The sequence below is a fragment of the Capricornis sumatraensis genome, chromosome 8 (assembly GCF_032405125.1).
Source record: "Capricornis sumatraensis isolate serow.1 chromosome 8, serow.2, whole genome shotgun sequence".
Lineage (NCBI taxonomy): Eukaryota > Metazoa > Chordata > Mammalia > Artiodactyla > Bovidae > Capricornis > Capricornis sumatraensis.
This window is the reverse complement of record NC_091076.1, coordinates 7,622,175-7,649,580: the sequence shown is the minus strand read 5'-3', so window position 1 is coordinate 7,649,580 and position 27,406 is coordinate 7,622,175. Positions and strand designations below refer to the sequence as shown.

General features: G+C 50.4%; 1 protein-coding gene across 3 annotated transcripts; it reads left to right on the top strand.

The window, feature by feature from the left end:
* The first annotated feature begins 753 nt into the window (after positions 1 to 753).
* Positions 754 to 27,266, top strand: CAPN1 (calpain 1). Of its 3 annotated transcripts, none has more exons than XM_068977766.1 (22): positions 754 to 849; positions 2,139 to 2,406; positions 2,562 to 2,631; positions 2,879 to 2,997; positions 4,574 to 4,707; positions 4,794 to 4,962; positions 5,793 to 5,876; positions 6,225 to 6,310; positions 6,673 to 6,747; positions 6,880 to 7,040; positions 18,142 to 18,323; positions 19,222 to 19,233; positions 22,013 to 22,224; positions 22,323 to 22,362; positions 22,925 to 22,990; positions 23,070 to 23,127; positions 24,089 to 24,153; positions 24,565 to 24,633; positions 24,859 to 24,937; positions 25,720 to 25,836; positions 26,053 to 26,111; positions 26,500 to 27,266. In XM_068977766.1, the coding sequence occupies exons 2-22, from the start codon at positions 2,140 to 2,142 to the stop codon at positions 26,524 to 26,526; spliced, it is 2,151 nt and encodes a 716-aa protein (XP_068833867.1). In that variant the 5' UTR covers positions 754 to 849; position 2,139; the 3' UTR covers positions 26,527 to 27,266. The 3 variants fall into 3 exon arrangements, with proteins under 3 accessions (XP_068833867.1, XP_068833866.1, XP_068833865.1); XM_068977765.1 differs by lacking the exon at positions 754 to 849 and adding an exon at positions 1,206 to 1,224; XM_068977764.1 differs by lacking the exon at positions 754 to 849 and adding an exon at positions 1,345 to 1,424.
* The last annotated feature ends 140 nt before the right edge of the window (positions 27,267 to 27,406 follow it).

Genomic DNA, 27,406 nt, shown 5'->3' with positions numbered 1-27,406 from the left:
GGGGTCACAAAGAGTCAGACACTTAGGGACTGAACAAGAAAACATCATGTAAGGGCCGTGGGGTCACAAAGAGTCGGACACTTAGGGACTGAACAAGAAAACATCATGTAAGGGCCGTGGGGTCACAAAGAGTCGGACACTTAGGGACTGAACAAGAAAACATCATGTAAGGGCCGTGGGGTCACAAAGAGTCGGACACTTAGGGACTGAACAAGAAAACATCATGTAAGGGCCGCGACCTTCCTAGCTGGGGCCGCCAAGGTCAATCAAAAGCCCTGAGCCGAGGGTCCGCTGCAGTCTCCGTCCCTCCTACTTCTGCATCTCAGGTGGCAGGGTCTCTCCGGGTCCCGGGTGGGCCTGCTGGCCGCCTCGCAGCCTCTACCGCCCCCTCCTGGGTAAAGCGGCACACGGGCGTTCCCAGGAGGGTGGGAGAGGGAGGGCAAGGAGGAGAGGGCAAGGATACTGGCCTCTCGCAATTTCCGAGCACAAGAAACCTCAGAGCGCAAGATGGGATCCCGCAGTTCCTCATTTCATCCCGTTCGCGGCGCAAATGGGGAAACTAAGGCCGAGAGGGGCAGAGACTCATCCAAGGTCACGCAGCCAGCCCGGGTCCGGGGGACCGATTCCCCGAGCCCCGCCTAGATGCCGCGAGCCGCTAAGGCGGGGTGGCAACACCGGGAGCCTGCGCCCCGGGGCGCGGGGGCGGGGTGGGGGTGGGGAGCGGGCCCGGCCCAGGAACCGGGCTGCGGCGGGGAACCGGCGGGGTGGGACTGCCGTTTGCAGAGCGTCCGGCAGGGGTCTGCCCGCCTCCGGCCCGGCCCCTCCTCCGAGCAGCTACCATAGCCCGAGGTAATCTCGGCCCCGCGCTAGGGACGCGCGGGGCGGGGGCCATGTGGGGGGACAGCTGCGGCTCTGCCGAGGGGAGGGGGGACGGACCCCGGGCTGCGGGAGGTGGCGCCGAGGGGCTGGACTCCCGGGAATGCCCTCCGGGGCCGCCGCGTGGGGTGGGGCCACCCAGCCCTGCAACTCGAGCTGCTGCCCCTGGTTAAAAATACCCCCTGTCCGTCCTCCCCCTCCGCTCCCCTGCGCTGCCCTGGCGTCCGGGCCCCAGCCCTCCCCACCCCGACAGGCGCTGGCCCCTCCCCGGGGACGAATCTGCCTTTGACTAATTTGTCCTCTCGCGGAGTTGGCCCGGCGTCTGCGGAGGAGGGCCGGGGAGATACCGTGAGTTAGAGAGATCGTCGGAGAAGGTGCCCGGAGAGAAGGGAGGGCGGAGAGGAAGCGGGGTGGAAGACCGAGGAGGAGAGAAGGGAGGGGCGGAGGAGGGCGGGGAGGAGCGCTCTTCCTGGTTGGGCCCTGTCCTCAGTTGCCACCCGGGAAGCCAGCGCAGGGACCGCAGCGACCCCCCAACACGCTTCCCTCAGGTAAGGAGGGTGAGGCCGGCCCGGCGTTCCCCCAGCTTGGCCTGGATCCCGGCTGCGGGGCTGCCTTTCCCCCGGGCTCTCTGAGTGCCTGCGACGGGGCGGAGGCTCGGGAACCGCAAGGCTCCGGAGCCCGCCCCAGGCTGCGTTCCTCACTGTCTCCAGAGGCTGGGCTGGGGGCTGGCGGGAGGGGAAAGGACTGAGGCCGAGCCTCCCTGATCCTTCAACCAGTCTCAGGAGCCTGGGGAGGGGAACCCCGGACTGCCTGGACTTATCAGCCCCCAAGCTGGGAAGGGGGCCAGTGCCTAGGAGCTTGGCTAGGCTGGGGAGAGGGGCATTCAAAGAGGGTTTGCCTCGGGGTCTCCCCACCTTCCTCGTTCCTTGTGCTATTATCTCGGGCCCCGCCCTTCCCCACCTGACTGGCTGACCGCAGGCCTGCAGACCCGGGACAATGGGAGTCTGGGAACGGAGAGGTGGTAGCATTGGGTGGGATTAGGGAGGTGGTGGCCAGCGCACCTGGGGGATGGGAAGCCCCCTCTGGTGGATTCTGGGAGCAGAGAGGTATGGCTGCCAGCCCTAATTTAGTGAGGAGGTGGGGAAACCACAGGCTTGGGGAGAAAGGATGGCAGCGGGCCAGAGAGCAGTGTTAGCAGATAGGAGCCCCAGCTCTAGGCCTGGGAAGGCCTGGGTTCTGAGCAGGGCCCCTCTGTCCCACAGGATGGCCGAGGAGTTCATCACTCCGGTGTACTGCACCGGGGTGTCTGCACAAGTGCAGAAGCAGCGGGCCAAGGAGCTGGGCCTGGGCCGCCATGAAAATGCCATCAAGTACCTGGGCCAGGATTACGAGCAGCTGCGGGTTCACTGCCTGCAAAGGGGGGCCCTTTTCCGTGATGAGGCTTTCCCCCCAGTGCCCCAGAGCCTGGGCTTCAAGGAGCTGGGCCCCAACTCCTCCAAAACGTATGGCATCAAGTGGAAACGTCCCACGGTGAGAGGGGCCACCCTGGATGGGATTCAGTTTACCCCCTTCCTGAGTGAGGAGTGGGAATAGGATGCAAGGGTCCCTCGAGTGGGGTCTGGGATGGCTGGGTTCCAGTTTCTAGGAGGGGCTGGCCCAGAGACAGGACTCTGGGTCTCTTGCAGGAGCTGTTCTCAAACCCTCAGTTCATCGTGGATGGAGCCACCCGCACAGACATCTGCCAGGGCGCACTGGGTAGGCCCTGGGGGATTCCGAGTGTGTTTTCTGTAGTTCCCTGTGCCCATTCCTTCCTGCTCTGCCTCAGCCTCTCCCTCCTGCAAGCCCGAGCAGGTTCTGGCTCTCAGTGCTGGGGCTGGTTTGCCCAGATTCCTGGGTCTTTTCTGTAAGTTGAGGGGTACCCTGCCTGGGGAGTCCCAGGTTCTCCGCAGTATGGCACTCACTGGGCGAAGAGTAGATCTGACATGGATCCTTCCCATCCCAGGGGACTGTTGGCTTCTGGCTGCCATCGCCTCCCTTACCCTCAATGACACGCTCCTGCACCGAGTAGTTCCACATGGCCAAAGCTTCCAGGATGGCTACGCGGGCATCTTCCATTTCCAGGTGAGGAGCCCCACATGCGCCTTGGACAAAGAGGGGGGCGGTGAGGGAGGGAGGGGTAGCAGGCAACGGAGATGGGCTGGGGGACCCTGAAGTTAGGGTGACTCAGGGCCGCACCTTGCGGGGCCAGCTCCCCCACCTCCCCGAAAGTATTTGACCTCTTGATTCCATCTCAAGTCTGTCATGTGTGAGAATCTATCGTGTGTGAAATGGTTGGGCAGGTATTTCAGCTGGCAATCTTCCTGGCTGGTTGTGCACACTAGAGAAAAAAAAGTGTTTAGAAGAGGAGAAAATTCTCTGGGTTATGTCCTGTGGGACAAACCCTTTTCCTCCCCAAGGTCTCAGTTTCCCTGTCTGAAAAATAGTGTTCTTCTGGGGAAAATCGGCCATCACCTATGGTCATCTACACCCTTGGCCTCAGTCTCTCCCGGACCCTCTCACCCCCAACTCCTCCTGCGCTCAAGTCAGTCTCCAGCCACTGAGAGAGCCCTGCGGAAAAGAAAGACTCTGGATAAAGTTTATTTAAAGCAGCTTTTCCTGATGCTCTTTGCGCACAGGACCCACTTTCAAATTACACTGATGAATTCTCAGTAGGCTCGTTTTGGGGAAGAGACACGCCAGCAACCCTGGGTGAGAATCTCTGGCGCCGGTGTCCTCTCCTTCCGTCTGGTCAGGGAGCGCCTTGCCCCCTACTTCATCCTCACCCGCCTTGGCGCATATGGCTTGACTTGCGGGACCCACAGTGCGGCGCGAACTACTGGGGCCAAGTGCGGCACCTGCCCGCGCTGGTCCGCAGGGGCGTGGCCTCGCTGCCCTTTCCCCACCCTCTCCTCGTACTTCTCCAATCCGTTCCTCCGCGGCCTCTGATTGGCCCGTTCACTTTCTCCACGGTGCTGTGGGCGCACCCCCTCCCTTTTGCCCCATTGTTTTGCACACTCACGGCCCCCAGTGCTGTAGCACAGAGTCACTTTTGGCCTGGAATAGGGGGAAGTCCTTCCCTCACTGGGAAACTTGCCTTTCAAGGCATCTTTGAAGCAAGCCCGCGATTGTGGGAATCCTGTCCTCCTTGGGGTTGAAGGATCTAGATCCCGCGTCTTCATTCCACACCTAATTTACCTATGTATCCCCACCCCCCTACACACACACACACACACGCACACACACGCATTTTCATTCCACATCTAATTTACCTAGGTCTCCCACTCCCTACACGCACACACACACACCCTGGCCTAGAATGGTGGGAGGGGGAAAGTCTGGGGTCATGGTAGAGTCAAGGTTTAAGGGCTTTGCAACGTCTCTGTACCTGAAGAACCACCTTGGTCTGTTTCAAAAGTATGAACAATGCTGCCTTACAAGCGTTACCTTCCTAATCTTGTTTAGTTTTCCCATTAGGAAGGCATTACTGTTCCCTTTTGTGGAGGGGGAAACAGGCTCGGAGAGGACGACTTGCTCAGATCCCTGTGTCTAGGATGCATGGCCTAGAATCAGGTATCTAGTGAGTGGCAGAGCTGCTGAGGCCTGACCTTAGGCCCGAGGGATCCCAAAGCAGGGATTCACCGTGCCCCTCCTCCCCCAGCTGTGGCAGTTTGGTGAGTGGGTGGATGTGGTGGTGGATGACCTGCTGCCCACCAAGGACGGGAAGCTGGTGTTCGTGCACTCTGCCCAAGGCAACGAGTTCTGGAGCGCCCTGCTGGAGAAGGCCTATGCCAAGTGAGTAGGGGCCCAGGGACAGCTCCAGGCCACGCCTGGGTTGGGGTTCCTGCTCGGTGCAGAGTGCTGACCTGGGCTGCCCACAGGGTGAATGGCAGCTACGAGGCCCTCTCAGGAGGCAGCACGTCTGAGGGCTTTGAGGACTTCACCGGCGGAGTCACCGAGTGGTATGAACTGCGGAAGGCGCCCAGCGACCTCTACAACATCATCCTCAAGGCCCTGGAGCGCGGCTCCCTGCTGGGCTGCTCCATCGATGTAAGTGCCTCCCCCATCCCGGGACCTGAGTCTCCTAGCGGTTCCTTCTCTCTACTCAGCCCAGCCTCAGACTTGCCACGGGCTTGGCTCCAGACCCTGTCCTTTGCTTCACACCATCCCCGGATCCTCACCCAGCCTCGCTCATCACCTCGGTCCTGTCCTCCACCTCCATGCCTGGCTTCCTCCTGGTCCCCAAAACCTCAGACCTCAGCATGTTTTCCGACTTCCTCTTTCCTGTCATGAGGGGCCATGCCCATGCACTGTCCAGTTCACAGCCTGGCCTCAGCTCCTCCTGAGTCCCAGTTCCTGTGGGCCCCAGACTCCCCATTCGTTCCTTCAGTTGCTCTTCCGTTCCCCGACTTATCTTCAGACCTCCCTCATCCTTGATCTCGGCCTCCACCCCCACCGTCACTGCATCCTCCACTCTAACGCTGCCGCCATGCTTTTCCCCAGCCTACCCAACTCTAGTCTCTGCTCACCCCTCTTCTCCGCCTCCCTGAGTCCCTCCACATGAGGTCCTCTGAGGATCTCGTGGCTCCTGGGTGAGGGGAGAGGCTTTGCATGGCTGTATGTTTGTGTTCACGCGTGTTTGCCCAGGGTCTGGCCAGCTCTGGCCAAAAGCAGTGTCAGTGGGGTGCACAGGCCCCCTCACCAGCAGTAACATTGGTGGAGTAGCCAGCAGCTCCCCCTTCCAGGGACTGAGAAGGGGTCAGGGGTCCTGCCCATCGCTCCCAGTAACTGTGGGTGTATGCAAGGGAAAGCCAAGACTCGGGGCTCGTCTCCTGAATGGGGGTGGGGACAGCAGCCACAGCCCATGTGTCTTTCTGCAGATCTCCAGCATTCTGGACATGGAGGCTGTCACCTTCAAGAAGCTGGTGAAGGGTCACGCCTACTCTGTGACTGGGGCCAAGCAGGTACCGCCCCAGGTGGAGGTCTTCCCCAAAGGGTGGTTCCAGCCTCCTTGCCTCTCTGGCCTGTGGCCAAGGCTGTGGGAGAGGCCGACTCTCCCCGTGACCTTCAGCAGCACCTTTCCTATCTCCCAGGGACTCTCGCCCAAAGATGGTTATCTTGTCCCACCCTGATTTACTGTACTTTGTGTGTAGAGTTGCCTCTCTCAGCAGTTTATGCCCAGACAGGCTTCTCAGCTGTGCTTCCAACGGTGGGTGCTGGGTGCTGAGTTGGGCTCTGTGAGGATGAGGTGGCGGGAAGGGGTGTCAAAGTGTGTGCCAGAAGCAGACACTGACGTGAGCTCTGGGGAACAGGTGAACTACCAGGGCCAGATGGTGAACCTGATCCGGATGCGGAACCCCTGGGGCGAGGTGGAGTGGACGGGAGCCTGGAGTGACGGGTGAGGGGCCGTGGATGCTGGCCGGGGAGGCCTGGGAAGACTGTTCAGTGCCACTGGCATTTCTGCTGGGATCTCTGCCAGCCCACAGTGGACTCAGGCTTGAACAGAGGGGCCCATCTGCATGTGACTGGGTCTGGGGACTCTCCTGGCAAAGCTCAGGCTGTGCGTGTGGGCGGCTGTGCCCATCTACGAGCATCCTCGGGGCGTCTGACCCGGCCCTCATAAGATAACCCCTGGGACTGGGGTCTCTGGACATGACCTTGTGGAGGCCTCCTGAGCCGGGCCAGGGAAGGACAGGCCCCAGGGATAGAGGCTGGGCAGGTCGGTGGCCGCCAGCCCCTGGCAATACCCTTTTCCCGCAGCTCCTCGGAGTGGAATGGCGTGGACCCTTACGTGCGGGAGCAGCTCCGGATCAAGATGGAGGATGGGGAGTTCTGGTGAGCAGCCCCCTCCTCAGTCTGAGTGGGCACCCCAGCTCCCAAGCCCCCTCCCCGCCCGAAAGCCAGCTGTGCCATGTCTCTCGATGCCCCGCCTGGGCACCCTGGTTCACTCTCACCTCGACCCCCCAGGATGTCATTCCGAGACTTCATGCGTGAATTCACCCGCCTGGAGATCTGCAACCTGACGCCCGACGCGCTCAAGAGCCAGAGGTTCCGCAACTGGAACACCACCCTGTACGAGGGCACCTGGCGCCGGGGGAGCACTGCGGGGGGCTGCCGCAACTACCCAGGTAACCTGGGGGGTGGGGTCCTGGGCCCTGCCGCCCTGGACAAGACGTATCTTCTCTCTGAGCCTGTTTCCTCACCTGTAAGATAGGGGTAGTTGTGCTGGTTTTGCAGATTTGCTTTGAGGAGGAAAAAGTGTAAATTCCCAAGAGCCACCTTTGACTGCCTTGCTGGAACCTGAGCTCAGGGTGCGGACAGAGGAGACTTCCTTGCAGCCCGGCCACCTCCTGTCACTCCTCCTTCTGGGCCTTCCTCCTGGCCCGCTGTCTCCCTCCTTGGTCCTTCTGTCGCCTTTCCCTGGGGTCCATGGGTATCCTTCCTCTCCCACCCTGCCTTCTCTTCTTAGCAGGTTAGCATCCTCATCCTCCCCAGGTTGGAGTCAGCATTTTAATGCTGTCCCTGCAAACACTCAAGTTTCTTGGCTCCTAGCTCCCTCTGGTCCTCTTACCTGGCACACCCATAATCCTGATTGAACCTTCTTGACCGGCTCCAGAACCGCTGACCGGGCCTGGAGAGAAATCACACGCTTGGGGCAGTATTTTCCCTGTACACCCACAGCCACAGACCTCAGATGTGCACTTTCTGTGGCCCCAGCAATTCCACTATTCGTATGTTCCTAGTCTCTCCTCAGACCTGCCTCCACTGTCAGTGTTTTCCGATTTCACAGGACACCCCCGTAGTCCCACCTCCAAGGCCCCCAGCCTGTGTGGACCTGTGCCCGTCTCTGCTGCCTTCCTGCCTGCGACAGTGGCAGAACGGTCCCCGCTCAGGGGCACCCCACCCCCACCTCTGCTCTAGACCCCGCTCTCCTTGGGCTCCTTCACCCGTCGCCTCTCTCTCCGGGTCACAAGGGAGAATTGCCTGCCTCTGGAACCCACTTCCCTGCTTGTTTCTCTGCTCCCCTTCAAAGTGAAGTTTCTCAAGATGGCCAGCCTCCCCATTTCCTTCCTCACTAAGTTCAGTGCTTAACCCGCTCCAGTCCACCTTGCATCCCCACCACGCTGCCGCGGCTGCTCCTTGTCCGCTTGGGTTTTGCCAAACCCACCACCGCTGCTCTCTTCTCGTGTCCTGCCCCTTCCCGCAGTTCTCAGCCTGGCTCCCAGCCCTCTGTGTTCAAGCATTCTTCTCCCTCGCAGGAACCTAATTTCAATTCTTTCCCAAACAGATGACCACTGTTTTCTGTACCGTTTACTGAGAAGTCTGTCCTCTCCCTGCAGGTCCAGCCCTGTCATAAGTTCCCACGTAGCTGGGCCTGTTTCTGAGTTGCCTTTCTGTCCCTCGGCCTATCTCTTTGCTACTGCCGCACTGGTTTACTTGCTATAGATTTATGAGTCCTGGGACTTTGCTGTGGTCCCGTGGTGAAGATTCTGTTTCCAGTATAGGCAGTGCATGTTTGATTCCTCGTTGTGGAACTAAGATTTATAAATCCTGAAATTGGGCAGGATGAATTCCTTCTTCAAGAGTCTCTTAGCTCCTCTTGCTCTTTGCTTCTGGTTTTCTTTTTTTGGTTTTGTTTTATCTGTGTGAATTTTAGGATCAGTTTATCAAGTCCTACAAAAAGCCCTTTTGAGATTTTAATTTGGGATTGCATAGACCAATTCAGGGAGAATTGACATCTTTCCAATCTTGATTCTTCTTATCCAAGCATATGCTATGTCTATTTTGGTCTTTAGTGTCTTTCAATAAAGTTTTATAATTCTCATTGTAAAGGGCTTATACCTCTGTTGAGATTTGTTCCTAGATACTATATCAGCTTGTTGCTGTTGTAAATAGTATCTCTTTTTAAATGACATCTGCCAGGTCATTGCTGATACTGTAGTATGCAGCTGACCTTTTAGGTTTATTCTACATCTGGCAAGCTTGTTAAATTGTAATGAATTTTACTCATTTTTCTGTATTCTTTTTGGTTTTCTAACTGACAGTATAGCATCTGCCAATAACGATAAATTTGTTTCTTTTCCAATGCTTATAACTTTGATTACATATTCATTCTTGATTAATGTGCTGGCCAGGCTTGCTGCATGCCCACTAGGACTCACTATGTTCTGGTCTTACCCCTCTCTCAAAGGAAAAGTTTTTACTATTAAACGTTGACTGTAGATTTCATCACTACAAACTTTTCTACTCTAGGTTTTTGTGTGTGTGTGTATATGCACCTTTTATCAGAGTAATGAAACTTAGTGTTATGAAATAACTATTATTAGAATTAGCTGTTTTAAATTACCTGTTAAAACAATAAGTTACATTGATGACTTTTCTCACGTTAAATTAACCTTACATTCCTGAGATAAAACAACAGAGTAATGATATAAATTTTTTATACAATAATTTTACATCCACGTTCATGAGTGAGGTTTGCTAATAGTTTTCTTTTCTCATGCTTACTTTATTTAGTTTTGATATGGATGCTATATTTGGCTGGCAAAGTGAACTGGGAAATGTTCTGTCTTTTCCTGTTTTTCTGGAAGAGTTTGCATAAGGTGGGGATGGTTTCTTGCTTGAATGTTTGGTGGAACTGGTCTAGAAAACTACCAGGCCTGCTCTTTTATGTGAAGATTAACTTTTGATATTGAGTATCTTTTAAGGTCATTGAATTTTTCAGATCTTCTACTTCCTCTTGAAACTATTTTGAGGAGTTTTATTTTCTAGGAGTTAATCCTTTGCATCTTGTTTTCTTAATTATTAACATGAAGTTATCCTTAATATACTATACCTCATCTGTAATGATAACATCTCTTTTATTCATTGTCTCTTTTGTCTTTATTAATCCTATGAGGGGTTTGTCAATATAAGTCTTTAAAATAAAATGATTTTTTACTTTATAGTATTTTTTTTTCCATATTATGACTCTTGCTTGTTATTTCATTCATCTGCTTTCTTCAGATTTATTTTTAGAATTTATTTTATGACATTTTTTTCCTTCCAGTTTTATTGTGGTATATTGACATTCAGCATTGTGTAAGATGTACAGCGTAATGATTTGATTTATATACATCGTAAAATGATGGCTACAATAAGTTTAGTGAATATCCGTCATATCATATAGATACAATATTAAAGAAATAGAAGAAAATGTATTTTTTCCTTATGATGAGAACTCTCAGGCTCTTAGAATGTAGTCTGTTAGCAACTTTCATATCTAACATACAGCAGTGCTCTATTTATTATGCTATACATTGTATCCCGAGTATGTATTCATTTTATAACGGGAAATGTGTACCTTTTGACCACTTTCATCCAATTCTCTCTGCCTCTACCCCTCGCCACTGATAACCACAAATGTGATCTCCTGTGAGTTTCTCTCTCCTATTCAGTAGGCAGTCTTTTCATTTTGTTGCTGTGCAGAAACTTTTCAGTTTGATGTAGTCCCATTTGTTTGTTTTTGCTTTTGTTTCCCTTGCCTGAGGAGACAGATCCAAAATAATGTTACTAAGACCGATGTCAAAGACTGTATTGCCTATGGCTTCTTCTAGAAGTTTAATAGTTTCAGGTCTTACATTTAATTCTTTATTCCATTTTGAGTTTATTTTTGTATATGGTGTGAGAAAATTGTGGAGTTTTTTTTTTTTTTTTTATGTAGCTCTTCAGATTTCCTAACATCATTTATTGAAGAGGCTGTCTTTTCCTCATTGTGTATTCTTGACTCCTTTGTCATAGATTAATTGCCCATTTAAGTGTGGGTTCATTTCTTGGCTCTCTGTTCTGTTCCATTGATCTGTGTGTCTGTTTTTATACCAGTATCATATTGTTTGTTTGTTTGTTTTAAAGAACCCAAATAAATCCTTTATTCTTATTAGCAGTTTTCTATATTTTTTCAGTTGACAATACATGGTGTCCAAAGTGGGCTGCAAAGCAACCTGTGCAGACTGTTTTGATTACTGTAGCTATGTAGTATAGCTTGAAGTGAGAGAGTGTGCTACCTCCGGTTTCGTTCTTCTTTCTTAATATTGTTTTGGCTATTCAAGATCTTTGTGTTTCCACACAAATCTTAAAATTATTTGTTCTAGGCCGGTTAAAAATACCATTAGTATTTTAATAGGGGTTGCATTGAATCTGTAGATTGTCTTGGGTAGCATGGTCATTTTAACAGTATTAGTTCTTCCAGTCCATGAGCATGGTATTGCTTTCCATTTGTGTCCTCTTCAATTTCTTTCATCAGTGTCTTGCAGTTTCCTGAGAATAGGTCTTTTATCTTCTTACTCAGATTTATTCCTAGGTATTTTATTCTTTTTGATGCAATTGTAATTTTATGACTTCTTCAATCAGATTCTTACTTCATTAATTTTTTTCTGTGTGTACCTTTGAGTTATACAATTTTGATATATAATGTTTTTAAGAATTGTAATATAATTGGCATTCTATAAAATTTATACTTTTAATGGGTACAATTCAGTGGTTTTTAATATATTCACAATGCTATATAATCATCACCATTACCTAACTCCAGAACATTTTCACTACCTGCAAAAGAAATCTTATATCCATTAGTAGTCACTCCCTAACCCTCTCATTCACCAACCCCTGGTAACCACTAATTTAATTTTGTCTTTATAGGTTTGCTGTTCTGGACATTTCATAAAAACGGAATCATGCAATATGTGGCCTTTTGTGCCTAGCTTTTTCCCCTGAGCATTGTGTTTCCAAAGGTCATTCATGTTGCAGGATGATCAATACTTCATTTTCAAGGTTGAATAATATTCCATGACATGGATATACTGCATTTTCTCATTCACTCTTCAGTTGATGAATTGCTTTCAGTTTAGGGGTATTGTGAGCACGCTGCTCTAAAGACTTCTGTACGTGTGTTTGTATGAGCATACGTTCTCTTAGGTCTGCAAGTAGGAGTGAGATTTTCAGGTTGTGTGGTAGCTCCATGTTTACCTTTTCGAGAAACTGTGATCTGTTTTCCAAAGTGGCAGCACTGTTTCACATTCCTCCTCTCAATGCATGAGGGTTCCAATTTCCCCACATCCTTGTTTTTTTTTCCACATCCTTGTTAACACTTATTGTCTACCTTTTTATGATAGCCATCCTGGCTGGTATAAAGTGGTATCACGTTGCAGTTTTAATTTGCATTTCCATAGTGACTAATAATGTTTAGTATATTTTCATGTATTTATTGGCCATTTGTGTATCTCTTCTGGGATGTCTATTCAAATCGTTTGCCCACTTTTAGATTGAGTGTTTGTCTTCTCATATATTCTTCATACATATATTTATATTTTCTGGATGTGAGCCTTATGAGGTGGATGGTTTGTGTATATTTTCTCCCTTTCTGTTGGATGTCTTTTCATTTTCTTGACAGTGTTTTTGAAGCACCAAAGTTTTTAATTTTGACGATACCCAATCTTCTATTTTTTCTTTTACTGCTCATGCGTTTGGTGTCATAGCTAAGAATCCATTGCCAAATCCAAGGTCATTTATCTTTGCATTTTCTTCTAAGAGCATTATTATTTTAGCTGTTATATTTAGGTGTTGACCTATTTTGAGTTAGATTTTGTTTATGGTGTGGGATAGGTGCCCAATTTAGTTCTTCTGATTGTGGAAACCCAGCTATCCTAGGATCTGTTGAAAAGACTATTCTTTATGCATTGAATGGTCTTGTCACCCAGTGGTCAATGGCCATTTAGGTATGGATTTACTTTTGGTCTCAGTTCTATTCCTTTAGTCTATGCGTCTGTTTTTTCTTATTCCAATATCACACTATTTTGATTATTTTAGCTTTGTAGTGAGTTTTGAAATCAGGAGGTATGAGTCTTCCAACCTTGCTCTTTTTCAAGATTATTTTAGCTTCTGGGCCCCTTAAAATTCCACATAAATTTGAGGATCTGCTTTTCACTTCTGTGGGAATTTTGATAAGAATTGCATTGAATCTGTGGATTACTTTGAGTATTATATCTTTTGACTTTTCTATGTCTTTTTTAATTTGTTTCAGCAAAGTTTTGTAATTTTCAGTGTATAAGTCTTTCAACTCCTTGGTGAAATTTATTCTTAGGTATTTTACAGCTTTGGATGCTGTTATAAACATATTGTTTTCTTAATTTCCTGTTTGGATTTTTTTTCATTGTTGGTATATAGAAACACAACTGTTTTTTGTGTCCTGATGTAATCTGCAACTTCATTGAATTTGTTATTAATTCTAATATTCTAATTTTTCAGGCTTTTCCATACAGGATCGTGTCATTTGCAAGTAGAGATAGTTTTTTTCTTCATTTTTAATTTGGCTACTTTTTCTTTTTCTTGACTAATTGATCTAGCTAGAATTTGCTGTACAATGTTGAATAATAGTGGTGTAAGTAGGCATCTTGTTCCTGAACTTAGAGAGAAAGCTTTCATTTTTTTTCACCACTGAACATATTACTTAAATGCTCTTAAATGCCCTTTTTCTTATTGAGGAAGTTCTTTTTTATTCCTAAATTTATGTACGTTCTTGTCATGAATTTGTGTTGGATTTTCTAAAGTGCCTTTTCTGTCTCAATTGAGATGGTTATGTATTTTTTTCCCCTTTGTCCTATTAATGTGATGTATTACACTGGTTGATTTTCTTATATTGAACTGTTCTCACATTCTTGGAATAAATCTTCCATAGCATGTAATCTTCTTAATAAACTGTTGGATTTGGTTTGCTAGTATTTGTTGAGGATTTTTATATTGCTATTCATGAGTGATACTGGTCTGTCATTTTCTTATGATGTTTTTATCTGGCTTTGGTATCAAGGTAATGCTGCCCCATAGAATGCGTTTATCTCAAGGAAATAGTAATGTAAACGAGAAATCACATATGATAGTAATTAAAACACTGTGTACCTATATTAAAAAAGAACTCAAAACAATAGCCTAATTTTCTACCTTAAGGAACTAGTAAGTGGGCAAACTAATCCCAAGGCAAGCAGAAGAGACAAATAAATGAAATAGAGAAACGATAGAGGAAAATCAATGAAGCCAGGCCGGCCCCGTGCAGTGGAAACGTGGCATCCTAACCACTGGATTGCCAGGGATTCCCTATTTTATTGTTGATTTATAATTTAATTTCCTTGCATTCAGAAAATATGATCTATATAGGTCATAACTTTGAAATAAACGGAAGCTGGTACAATGGCTCAGGGTGAGTATTCAGGTGTCCTCAAAAAGACTGGCGAACACTTTCATGTTGTGGACTGTAGGCTAAGCACTTCTGTAAATATTTAAAATAGAATCTACTTAACTTTCACACTGACCCTATGAGGGATGTACTATATTATCACTATTTTACAGATGAAGAAAGTGAGGCACAGAGAAATTAAATAGCTTACCAGAGTCACTAGTAAGTGGCTGAACTGGGATTTAACCCCATCTGGAGTCTGTTTTCTTGACAGGCCTGTTCGCTTGACTATTCTCTGAATGTTAGAGGGAATCTTCTACAATTGTTCATAGTATCAAACTTACTGACTATTTTGTCTGTTTAATCTATCAATTACTGGAAGAGGGATCATAAAAATCTCACACCGCCCTGTTGGCTTTGCCAATTTCTCCCTTTATTTCTGTCAATTATTTTTCTTTACAAATATCAAGCTATGATTTTAGGTGTATCAAGTTTAAAATTGTTTTAAGTTCCTAGTGAGTTAAACTTTTTTTTATTTTCCAGTGCCCGCCTTCATCTTAGTAATTCTTTTTACTTTGAAGTCTGTTTCAGTCTGTGTGACTGTGCTCTTCCAGTTTTCTGTTGATTACTGTTTTTGTGGTATGTCGTGTTATACTCTTTGATGTCTGATCTTTCTATAGCTCAGTGTTTTAGTTATCTCTTATAAATAGCATACGACTTTTTTAATGGTCAGATTTGGAAAACATTGTCCTTTGATTGGAAATTTTAATCCATTTGCATTCATAGTGTTACTGATACATTTGTATTTAGTTCAGCAGACTTACTATGCATTTTCTGTTCATCCCTCCTGCTGTGCCTTCTTTTGGAGTGAGTTTTTTTTCTTTTCTCTCTGCTAGTTTTTCCCTCTATGAGTTTGGAAGATATAAGAGCTTGCTTAATAAGTTCCAAAGTTAGTTGGTCAGTATCTTTACCCTCTACCTGAACAGTGTAACGTATAAAGACCTGAAAATGTTTCAGCTGGATCACATCCTCTCTTTATTCAATATGCTGTCTTTAGCTAGCATTTTAATCCTGAACTATTTCCTGCCTGTCCTAAAGTAAGCACCATCATCATCCCCATTATTTGATATAATCCATGTTTGTTTGAGTACCCACATAATATTAGTATTTTTGCTCGCCATTCTCAGACCTTTCACCTGAGATCTTTTTAGTCTGTCTGCAATATAGCCTTCTGAATTTATTTTAGTGAGGGTCTTTGGTAATAAATTCTCTCAGAACTCGTGTAAAATGCCTTTGTGATGTGCTCATTCTTGGTGATTCTCTAGATGCTGAATCTTGAATCGACATTACTTGCACCTCCCTGGAGATGCTGTTCCTCTTCACTCTGCTCCCACTCCTGTGTCTGAGTCTCGAATCTGCCCATCTACCATGTCTTCTGTAATGTTTGTCTCTCCTCTTTTAAGATTATGTTTCTTTGATATTCTTCAATTAGACAATGAAGTGTTGAGTTGGGGATTCTGTTTTGGATTTGTTGAGCTCCCTGTATATGAAGATGGATGTTGTTCAGCAGTTCTAGAAAATTCTTAGCCATGCTCTTTCAGAATACCATTTTCCTAGTCTCTTTATTTTCTGCTTTGAGAATGCCAATCAAATGTAAGCTAGACTTCCTCAGTCAATCCTCTAGATCTCTTAACATCTCTTAAATGGTCCTTCTCTGAATCTCCCTAGATTGCATTCTGGGTAGTTTCTTTAGATCCATTCTCAATTCACTTGAATTTTCTTTTTTGCAGTTGGTTAAGCTTTCCAACAAATACTTAATTTCACTTTTATTTCTGGAAGTGTTAGTGGCTTTTTTCTAATCTGTTCGTTCTTGTTCATATATTCCAGCTTCTCATTTATTTCTTCAAACGTAGTAAGCTTAGTCTTTCATAGTCCATGTCCGATCATTTCAGCGTCTGAAGTCTTGGCAAGCTGTTTTTCATCCATCATGGTGTCAGTCTCAGCTGTCATGAGGTTTGTCCACTGTGGCAGCTTGTTCTCAGCCTCGAGAGGTTTTTGGCTTATTTGACCTAGAAGTATGTGGGAATTCTTTGAGTTCTTAGATGAAGTTAAGTTCCTCGAGTGTTTCTGCCAGTCACCTAGGATACTCCAAAGCCATGACTCTGAAAAATAAATTCTCTCCTTAAGTTTTTTTTTTTTCACCTCATGGGCAGCATGAATTAAAACTGCAAGCTCATGAGAAGGCTGCTTATGGTTGTAAATTCTCAGAGAATGCTTTCCTTCCCCCTGGTGGTTTTATTTTCTTTCATACTTCTGCTGCGGGCATTCCACACAGAGCTCCCAGTTTTATTGCTGGGATCTCCTTTCGGACTTTGTCTCCTGCCCTTGTACCCAGGCAGGACTCAGGGTCTCTATGAGTCCACAGAAGTCCTTCGGCATTATTTACCTTTCATGGCTCCCAGTTTTTATTTTTTTTTAATAGCTTTATTGAGATAAAATTCACATACCATATATTTCACCCATTTTATAGTGTAAAATCCAGTGTGGCCATTGCTGTATTCATAGAGTTGTATACCCATTATCACATCAATTGTAGAACATTTTCATTACCCCCAAAGAAGTGCTGCACACCCCTGGCTGTTACTCCCAAGTCACTTCTCCCCCTTATTTCTATCCTACCCCTCATCTACTTTCTGTCTCATATGGATTTGCTTGTCCCAGAAAATAATTTCATATAAATGGAATCATACAACATGTGGTCCTTGGTGACTGGCTTCTTTCACTTCGCATAATGTCTTCAATGTTCATCCACGTTGTACAGCATGTGTCCAATTCCTTTTTTGAATAATATTCCATTATTTGGTTATATCCCATTTTGTTTAAATTGGGTTTGTCAGTTATAAATAATGCTACTTTGAACAGTCACATACAAGTTTTTTGTGTGGACATATATTGTCATTTGGAGGAGGAAGTGGCAACCCACTCCAGTATTCTTGCCTGGAGAATCCCATGGCCAGGGGGAGCTTGGCAGGCTACAGTCCATGGGGTCGCAAGAGTCAGACATGACTTAGTGGCTAAACCACCACCACCACCTGTTGTCATTAGTCTTGGAGATACACACGTATATGTATGTATATATACACACACATACATACATATTCCTAGGAGTGGGATCACGGGGTCATGTGGTAATTCTATGTTAAACCTTTTGAGCAACCGCCAGATTATTATGCAAAATAGTTGAACCATTTTATGTTCCTACCAGCTGTGAGGTTCTGATTTCTCTATACCCTCACTTATGATCTATCTTTTTGATTAATGTTCATTTGGTATGTGGGGGAGGGAATGCTGGACTTACTGGTGCCTTTAAAAGGAGGTTTTGTATTTTCTGTCCAGCACTTTGCTGTTCTAGTCGGGGGTGGGGGTGGGGGGGTGGTTCAGGCAGCTGAATTACTAAACAGCCAGAAACGCAAGGCCCCCTCAGCCCTGTGGCCCCCCCTGCAGACCCTCTTTCTCTGCCCCTGCTCCAAGTCACTGTCTACACAGCAGACACCCTCTAAAACCCTAATCCAGTCACGCCCCTCCCAGTACAGACCTGTCAGGGGGTCTTTTTTACTCCCTGATTGAATCCACACTTCTTACCTCTGCCACCATCCCAGACCCCCTTTGCTCACTGGAGCCCCTGCTGTGGGTCTTTTTTCTCTCTCTGCCTTGTCCTGCTTCCCAGGCCTTCTCCTTCAGGTCTCAGCTCACAGGTCACCTGGAAGATTCCTTCGCTGACCAAGTCCAGCTTGCTTTCTTTGTAATTGTCCCATTCACTAGCCCGACTTGCTTGCGCTTTGCCTCTCCTCTGGAATGTGAGCTCCCGAGGGCAGGGACTTTGTGTGTCCCCTCTGCACACATGTCACCTGGCACACGGTGGACACAGCGACATTTGTTGAATGAACACATGCAGGAGGGAAGGCTTGATGGGAGGCTGCTCTCCTCCACCTCTCCTCTGATCCCTGCCTCTCTACCTCCTGCAGCCACTTTCTGGGTGAACCCCCAGTTCAAGATCCGGCTGGAGGAGACGGATGACCCAGACCCCGACGACTACGGGGGTCGCGAGTCAGGCTGCAGCTTCTTGCTCGCCCTCATGCAGAAGCACCGCCGTCGAGAGCGCCGATTCGGCCGTGACATGGAGACCATAGGTTTCGCTGTCTACGAGGTGAGCAGGCGGATCGCGCGGAATGCGGCAGAGAAGGCGGCCTCCCGGCGAGCTCCGCCAGGGGGCGCCAGTGGGGGGGGTGTTCTCCGGAGGACTTGGTGACACCTGCCAATCATGGTTCAACTGGGGCCAGTCACACCCCTGAGGTGCACAGTCCTAGACCTGGCTTTGGGGAGGCACCTGCTGAGGCCCTCCACCAGGACTAGGGCAGCCAGGGGCCTAAAATGCTTCCCAGGAGGCGGATAGTGAGTGAGGAAGATGTTTAGCCAGGAGAAGGGAAGATCCTGAGATTCTCCCTGTCCTTGGAGGCCAGGAGGCTGCTCTTGGGCAGACCTCTGGCTTAGCTGACGCCTGGGAGACAGACCGCCTGGCTCAGTTTCAGAAAGAAGTGGGCAAGTGGTCTGTCCTGGAGGAGTAGTGAGCTCCCCATCTGGGAAATATGGAAGCAGATGCTGGCCATGGAGGACCCTGCTACATACTCTGTATTCGTGACAGACAGACACTTCTGGATCTCCCTGGTCGGGGTAAAGGACAGTCACAGCCTCTGCCCAGGCCTACAGCCCCCCCGACAGCAAATTCGTGTGGATGTCTGATGTCCCTGGGCTAGAGGACTTTGCAGTTGTCCCTGCAGGGGGCAATCCTGGAGACTCCGGTTCAGAGCTGAGGTGCAGGGCATTCCAGGGACCAAGAGGGCCCCGCCTGGGCCTCCCTCCTGGGGTCCCTCTCTGGCATGAAAACAGGTCTGAGGCAACAGTAGCCCCAGGCCCATCCCTAACCCTCCTGGTGTCCCCATCTTGTCCTTTTCATCTGAAGAACTCTGGGCCCCTGTGTGGCACACACCATACTCCCTGCCCCTGGGCCAAGCGTGTATCTCTAACTCCCCTCATTTCTCCGGCAGGTCCCTCCGGAGGTAGGTGTGGCACCTGACTCACCTGGATTTACACACCCTTGAACACACGTGGCCCGATGCTGCCCAGAGGGAGCAGGACAGCAGCATGCCCACATGTAGAGAGCTAAGACGCCGCCTCCTCTGGGGGCTCACACAGTGCCCCCACCCCCTGCCCACTATTTAGTGGGCAGAGCAAACACTGTCCTCCTGTGTGTCAGAGCAGGTAACAAGTCAGGAGGCTGGATTTGAACCTTGACCCTCAGAGCCCTGCCTGAACCACACCCACAAGGCTTTTCCTGTCTGACTCTTTACACTGAGGACATCTGGGACCCTGGTTGGGAACAGGGTAGTGAGTGGGCTGAGTGTTCTGTGCCCTTGAGCAAGTTGCTTAAGCTCTAAGCCTCATGGGCTCCCATGAGCTTAAATGAGGTGCTTGTGTAGAGGGCCCTGCAGTGTCTTATATGGGAAACTCCTGGTAAGGATGATAAGAAAGTTACTTCATGGTGTCATCAGTCAGTTCAGTCGCTCAGTCGCGTCCAGCTCTTTGCGACCCCATGGACTGCCAGGCTTCCCTGTCCATCACCAGCTCCTGGAGCTTACGCAGATTCATGTCCATCGAGTTGGTGATACCATCCAACCATGTCATCCTCTGTTGTCCCCTTCTCCTCCCACCTCCAATCTTTTCTAATGAGTCAGTTCTTCCCATCAGGTGGCCAAAGTATTGGAGCTTCAGCTTCAGCATCAATTCTTCCAATGAATATTCAGGACTGATTTCCTTTAGGATGGACTGGTTTGATCTCTTTGCAGTCCAAGGGACTCTCAAGAGTCTTCTCCAACACCACAGTTCAAAAGCATCAATTCTTCAGCACTCAGCCTTCTTTATGGTCCAATTATCACATCCATACATGACTACTGGAAAAACCATTGCTTTGACTAGATGGTCCTTTGTCAACAAAGTAATGTGTCTGCTTTTTTAATAAGCTGTCTAGGTTTGTCATAACTTTTCTTCCAAGGAGCAAGTGTCTTAATTTCATGGCTGCAGTCACCATCTGCAGTGATTTTGGAGCCCAAGAAAATAGTCTGTCACTGTTTCCATTGTTCCCCCATCTATTTGCCATGAAGTGATGGGACCAGTGCCATGATCTTAGTGTTTTGAAAGCTGAGTTTTAAGCCAGTTTTTTCACTCTCATCAAGAGGCTCTTTAGTTCCTTTTTGCTTTCTGCCATTAGGGTGTTGTCATCTGCATATCTGAGGTTGTTGATATTTCTCCCTGCAGTCTTGATTCCAGCTTGGGCTTCATCCAGCCCAGCATTTCTCATGATGTACACTGCATATAAGTTAAATAAGCAGGGTGACAACATACAGCCTTGACGTACTCCTTTCCCAATTTTGAACCAGTCTGTTATCCCAGGTCCGGTTCTAACTGTTGCTTCTTGACCTGCATACAGATTTCTCAGGAGGTTGGTAAGGTGGTCTGGTATTCCCATCTCTTGAAGAATTTTCAGTTTATTATGATCCACATAGTCAAAGGCTTTGGTGTAGTCAATAAAGCAGATGTTTTTCTGGAATTCTCTTGCTTTTTCTATGATCCAACGGTTGTTGGCAATTTGATCTCTGGTTCCTCTGCCTTTTCTAAATCCATCTTGAACTTCTGGAAGTTATTGTTTCACGTACTGTTGAAACCTAGCTTGGAGAATTTTGAGCATTACTTTGCTAGCATGTGAGATGAGTACAACTGTGTGGTAGTTTGAGCATTCTTTGGCATTGCCTTTCTTTGGGATTGGAATGAAAACTGACCTTTTCCAGTCCTGTGGCCACTGCTGAGTTTTCCAAATTTGCTGGCATATTGAGTGCAGCACTTTCACAGCATCATCTTTTAAGATCTGAAATAGCTCAGCTAGAATTCTATCACCTCCACTAGCTTTGCTTGTAGTAATGCTTCCTAAGGCCCACTTGACTTCGCATTCCAGGATGTCTGGCTCTAGGTGAGTGATCACACCATCGTGGTTATCTGGGTCATGAAGATCTTTTTTGTACAGCTCTTCTGTGTATTCTTGCCACCTCTTCTTAATATCTTCTGCTTCTGTTAGGTCCATGCTGTTTGTGTCCTTTATTGTACCCATCTTTGTATGAAATGTTCCCTTGGTGTCTCTGATTTTCTTAAAGAGATCTCTAGTCTTTCCCATTCTGTTGTTTTTCTCTATTTCTTTGCACTGATCACTGAGGAAGGCTTTCTTATCTCTTCTTGCTATTCTTTGGAACTCTGCATTCAAATGGGTATATCTTTCTTTTTCTCCTTTGTCTTTCATTTCTCTTCTTTTCTTAGCTATTTGTAAGGCCTCCTCAGACAACCACTTTGCCTTTTTGCATTTCTTTTTCTTGGAGATAGTTTTGATCACTGCCTCCTGTACAGTGTCACGAACCTCTGTCCATAGTTCTTCAGGCAGTCCGTCTATCAGATCTAATCCCTTGAATCTATCAGTCACTTCCACTGTAGAATCGTAAGGGATTTGATTTGGGTCATGCCTGAATGGTCTAGTGGTTTTCCCTTACTGTCTGCATTCACCTCCACGGTGTCTCCTCCCCTTGCCCTTGTGCAGTAGGCAGGCTCTTCCACCCATTTTACAGATGAGGAAGCAGGCAATGTGACTCATCAGGGTTGGGCCACCTGCGGGTGGCTGAACCTTGACCCAGCTTTCTGGCCAACGGGCCAGAACCTGGAGCCTGAGGTCTGGGTCTGGGGGCAACTTCTAAGGGTGGGCTGAGCTGCAGCCCCCACTTCCTCCTCCCTTCCCACCAGCTGGTGGGCCAGCCAGCCGTGCATCTGAAGCGAGACTTCTTCCTGGCCAATGCCTCCCGGGCCCGGTCTGAGCAGTTCATCAACCTGCGGGAGGTCAGCACCCGCTTCCGCCTGCCACCCGGGGAGTACGTGGTGGTGCCCTCCACCTTCGAGCCCAACAAGGAAGGCGACTTTGTGCTGCGTTTCTTCTCAGAGAAGAGCGCAGGGACCCAGTGAGTAGAAAGCCCTCCCCCAACTCCCCTTTCCTCCCGCCACGCCCTCGCTGCCCCTACCCAAGTTGACTGGCCGCTCTCTCTCCCACCCTCTGCAGAGAGCTGGATGACCAGGTCCAGGCCAATCTCCCTGATGAGGTATGTGCCCTGCCCCCACCCTGGGTGCACGATGGGGACCTGGGTGTCCTGTGTCTCGGTCTCTAGCCGGCAGGGCAGAGCCCCTCCTGGCAGGAGCCATACACATCCCTCACTTGCCAAGCACTTTACAGCTTGCAAAGGACTTTGTGATAGTAATGGCGCCGGGCCCCTGGGTTCTTGCTCCCTGCAGGGTCTGTGCTGAGCTGTTTACCTGGGTTACTCAGTTTCCTCCATAACAACCGTGTCAGGGCGCTGTCACCATCTCTCCTCTCAGGGAAACTCAGGTTCAGAGAGGGTAAGGAATTTACCCAAGGTCGCACAGCAGGGATCCAGCCTCACCCCTCATCATTGGGCTGAACTTCCGCCTCCACATTTAGACTACACAAGTTCTAGACAGGAGTAGAGTAGGGGCTGGGTTCCCATTTTACAGATGAGGAGAGTGAGGCTCTAAAGTGAAGTGACACCTAGCTGATGAGTGCTCCCAGCCCCGCCTGCCGCTGCTGGCCACACAGAGGCCAGGCTGGGGCACCCCTGACCTGCTCTCCCCGCCTTCTCTCTCCAGCAAGTGCTCTCAGCAGAGGAGATTGATGAGAACTTCAAGTCTCTCTTCAGACAACTGGCAGGGGAGGTAGGCTGGGCCTGGTGGCGGGTGTCCGGGGCACCGAGGGGTTTCCCCAGGGCAGGTGCCATCCTCCCTCTTCCCCCAGGACATGGAGATCAGCGTCAAGGAGCTGCGGACCATCCTCAACAGGATCATCAGCAAACGTGAGCGTTCCTGGGAGGCTGCTCTCCACCCCGTGTCCTGCCTCCACGCCCCCAGCCCCCGTTCCTCCAGACTCCAGGATCTAGGCTTCTCCTACCCTGGGCTGAACCCAACCCCTCAGTCTTCGAGGGCGGGTACCCTCCACTGCATTTCAGAGCCCTGCTCACCCCGCCTTTTCCTCCTAAATTCCTCTTGCCGGACCCCATTCTCTGTGCCTGAGCTCCAGGCCCTGGTGTGATTAGGAACTTAGCTGGGGAGTAGGCCAGTGGTTAAGAATCCACCTTTGATCCCTGGCCAAGGGGCAACAAAGCCCTTGCACCACAACTGGAGAGTCCATGTGCCTCAGGGAAGATCCCTCATGCTGCAACTAAGGCCTGACGCAAATAGATAAATAGATGGATATTTCAAAAAAGCAGCAGCTTAGCTGGCTGGTGGCACCTTAGGGCCAGTGTGCCAGCTCCCTTCCTCCCAGAAGGCAGGTGACAGGTGCCTGGCTTCACTCCCCAATGTGTACAACTGAAGGCAGCTGCCTTTCAGCCTTCCCTTTGCCCCCACCTCTGACCTCTGACCTCCGACCTGTGTCCATGGTTTTCCCTTAGCCCAGAACCCCTCTCTCCTGCTCTTCTCACCCTTCGGGACCTGCAGCAGCCGCTAGCCCTGCCGTGACCACCTTCCCTCCATGTTTCTGCTGCATTCCCTTCACTTCTGTCTAGCATTGTTCCTTTTTACCGGCACCTAATCGTGGTGTTGATGTGGCTGTTGGGTCACCGGCTTGATTACTAGAGTACTTTAAACTCCTTTTTCTGATGATAAAAACAATCCTACGCACCTCCTCAGCTAGATTTTAGATACCAGGGGACAGGAATGGTGCCTCCCTCCCCCTCGTCCTACCCAGTGCACCCAGCGTGGGGCAGGCTGAGGATGGTGGTCAGGTTGAGGTGTTGAGACTGGTCTTTCTTGCAGACAAAGACCTGCGGACCACGGGCTTCAGCGTGGAGTCCTGCCGCAGCATGGTCAACCTCATGGATGTATCCTCCTGAGCAGGGCCCGGGGTTGGGGTGTCCGCATAGAAAGGGCTCAGGTTGGGATGTTGGCATAGGAAGGGCTCTGGGTGACCCGTCCCAGGAGCAGCATAGGAAAAGAGACAGGTGTGGACAGGGCAGTTCCTTCTTCCTGGCATCCTCCCCTTGACTGGGGGGAAACTGAGGTGCAGGGCTATGTCAAGTGACAGGGGAGGGCCTCATCTACAGGCTGGCACTCGGTGAACGCCCCTCCCAACCTACCCCAATTCAGGCCTGGCCTTGGGCGGCTCCTGCAGCTTCTCCCCTCCCCTCCCTCGGGTTTCTCTCCACGGCCAGTCTCCCCTCCCCTTATGCTCAGTACTCGCTCACCCGGTGTCTGGTTTAAGCTGTAGAGTTTTCTTCTTAACCGCCACCCAGCGCGACGGCAATGGCAAACTGGGCCTGGTGGAGTTCAACATCCTATGGAACCGGATCCGGAATTACCTGGTAGGTGGTTCCTGCCGGCAACACCCTCCCCTCTTCTTCGGCCTCAGTCACAGCAGGCGGCAGGCCTCTGGTTCCCAAGCCCTCACCCTGGCTTCTGCCCTTCCGAGCCCACGTGTCCCAGTGGGTCACCCCCTCTCCCCACCCCCACCCTCGTTAACCCTCCACGCTGGGCGGATAGGAAGGGCTGGATGCCTGCTGAGCCCTTACCCTCTGCCCCCACCCCAGTCCATCTTCCGGAAGTTTGACCTGGACAAGTCAGGCAGCATGAGTGCCTACGAGATGCGGATGGCCATTGAGTTTGCAGGTGAGGCCTGAGGGTAGGCAGGACCTGTGGAGCCCCCAGGGAGATGGCCCCGGGTCTCTTCCCTGACAGTTCCCAGGGCAGTGGCCCACCCACAGGGCCTTGTCAGTGGGTGGGGGTGGGGGTTGTTGATGGCAATGGTGGAGAAGTGATAAACAGCCATCTACTGCCTTTTTCTCCCGGTGACTGTTAGCATTTCCTGTTGTCCTCACTAGACTTCCCTGGTGGCTCAGAAGTTAAAGCGTCTGCCCGCAATGCGGGAGACCTGTGTTCGATCCCTGGGTTGGGAAGATCCCCTGGAGAAGGAAATGGCAACCCACTCCAGTACTCTTGCCTGGAGAATCCCATGGACAGAGAAGCCTGGTAGGCTACAGTCCACAGGGTCGCAAAGAGTCAGACACAACTGAGCGACTTCACTCACTTCAGTTTGTCTCACTGCAGGCTGCTGAGGATAGGGTCTTTTATTATCCCATTGAGCACAGAGAAAAGTATCTGCTCAGATACTGGATACTGGAGCCACACAGCCAGGGAGAAGTGCAGCCGGCCTCCAGGGGCTCCAATGGGAGCCATACAGTGCTCACCCTCATAGTCCCACTTGAGGATGAGGCCAGGCCTTTCCGAGCAGATGAAACTGGACCTATGGGCCCTGATGGCCAGCTCCTGGGTGGGGCATTCTGGGTCCTCAAGCTTTCTCTGCCCCCACGCCCAGGGTGGGGGCTCACTCCCCCCAGCCTTCCGTCCCCCTTCCTGCACTTCCCGGGGCCTCACCTGCTCTCCTGGGCCAGGCTTCAAGCTCAACAAGAAGCTGTACGAGCTCATTATCACCCGCTACTCGGAGCCAGACCTGGCCGTGGACTTTGACAACTTCGTGTGCTGCCTGGTGCGGCTGGAGACCATGTTCCGTGAGTGTCCCCATGGGCGCCCCCTTCCCATGAGGGTCTTGGGGAGTGGAGCTGGGGGTCCACACAGTCTGAGTGCCAGGAGATGAGGAGTAGGGAGGGAACTTTGGAGGGGGCTCTCGGGCAGCAGGGGGAGGTGGAGGGTGAGGCTGGAGGTGCGGCTGGCCCTCGAACTCGTGTCTCACCAAGCCCTCCTCCCATCGTTTCTTGAACACACAGGGTTTTTCAAAACTCTGGACACCGATCTGGATGGAGTGGTGACCTTTGACTTGTTTAAGGTGGGACTCTCCTCTGGTCGGGTTGGGGAAGGCACTCAGGGGCAGTGGGTTTTTCTCACCCGCCCCGCCACCCCGGGGTGGGGCTGGAGCCTGCAGCCTCAGAGTCAGCCCTGAGGCTGGCCGCCTGCGTCCTGCACGGACACAGCAAGGATCTCTGGTTTCTGAGGGTGGGGTCAGGAAGGCCCAGGCCCCTGGAGGCCTGCACAGGAGCCAGCAGTCTGGGCTCCCGGGTAGAGGAGGTAAGAGTGGCCCCCTCCCCAGGAGGGTCCCTCTCCCTCCTGCCCTTGACAGAGGGAGGAGGCGGCAGCTCCTGAGCCATGGAGCTGGGAGGCGGGACTTGGGGCTTCTGCCCTGGCTGACTGCTCTCTATGCCCTCTCTGCCCGGCAGTGGCTACAGCTGACCATGTTTGCATGAGGCGGGGGCTCGGGCCCCTTGCCGTGCTCCTCTGCCCTCCTCGTCCGCCAAGCCACGCCTTCCTGCGACGCCACGCCTTCCTGCGACGCCACGCCAGGCCACACCAGCTGCAAGTGCCTTCCTTGGAGCAGGAGGCGGCCTCGACCTCCTGTCGCCTCTCCTCTCAGCCGCTGCGGTTCGTTTGCTATGGGCAGAGCCATGGGGCCCTCCCTGCCTCCACCAGGCGCACATGGACTCCTCCAGCCCCTCCGGTCGCCAGACCAGGGAGGCAGCTTTCGCTAGTTCCTGCCTCAGGATGGGGCTCCCCGGGGAGCTGGGGGCCGCTGGCCTCCCCCATCCTGACGTGTCCTCTCTCCTGCCCCCACAGGCCACCCATCCGCCCCCTCCCCCACCTGCACACTTTATAACCACTAGCTCTGCAACAGTCTGCAGTCTAGACCTGTGGAGCCCCCTCCCAGCTGGGGCCCCCTCCCCAGGACTGGGAACGCCTGTTCGTGCCTGTGCGGAAGCCAATGCTCCCCTCTGCCCCATGACCCCCCCAGCCTGTCCCTGCCAGCTGAAAGAAGCAGCCTAGCCTGGGAGGTGGTCAGGCCTTCCCTCCCTCCCTCCTTCCCACTCTCCTTTTTTATATTGGTGATTTTAAAGGGGACTCTGTGGGGACTGAGTTACGGGGATACCAGAGGCACCTGGGCATGGGGTGGGAGGGGTCTCATGTTTACATGTGGAGAAACCCCAAACAATAAAGGAAAAGACCCCACTTTTGTCTCTGGAGTATGTTTCTGCCTAAACCTGCTGGCCCATGAGGGCACCTTGTCCTGCACCCTGCCCTCTGTCTCCTTCCCCATCGCCCCAGTGGCTGGCACCTCTGCTGGAGTCCTAG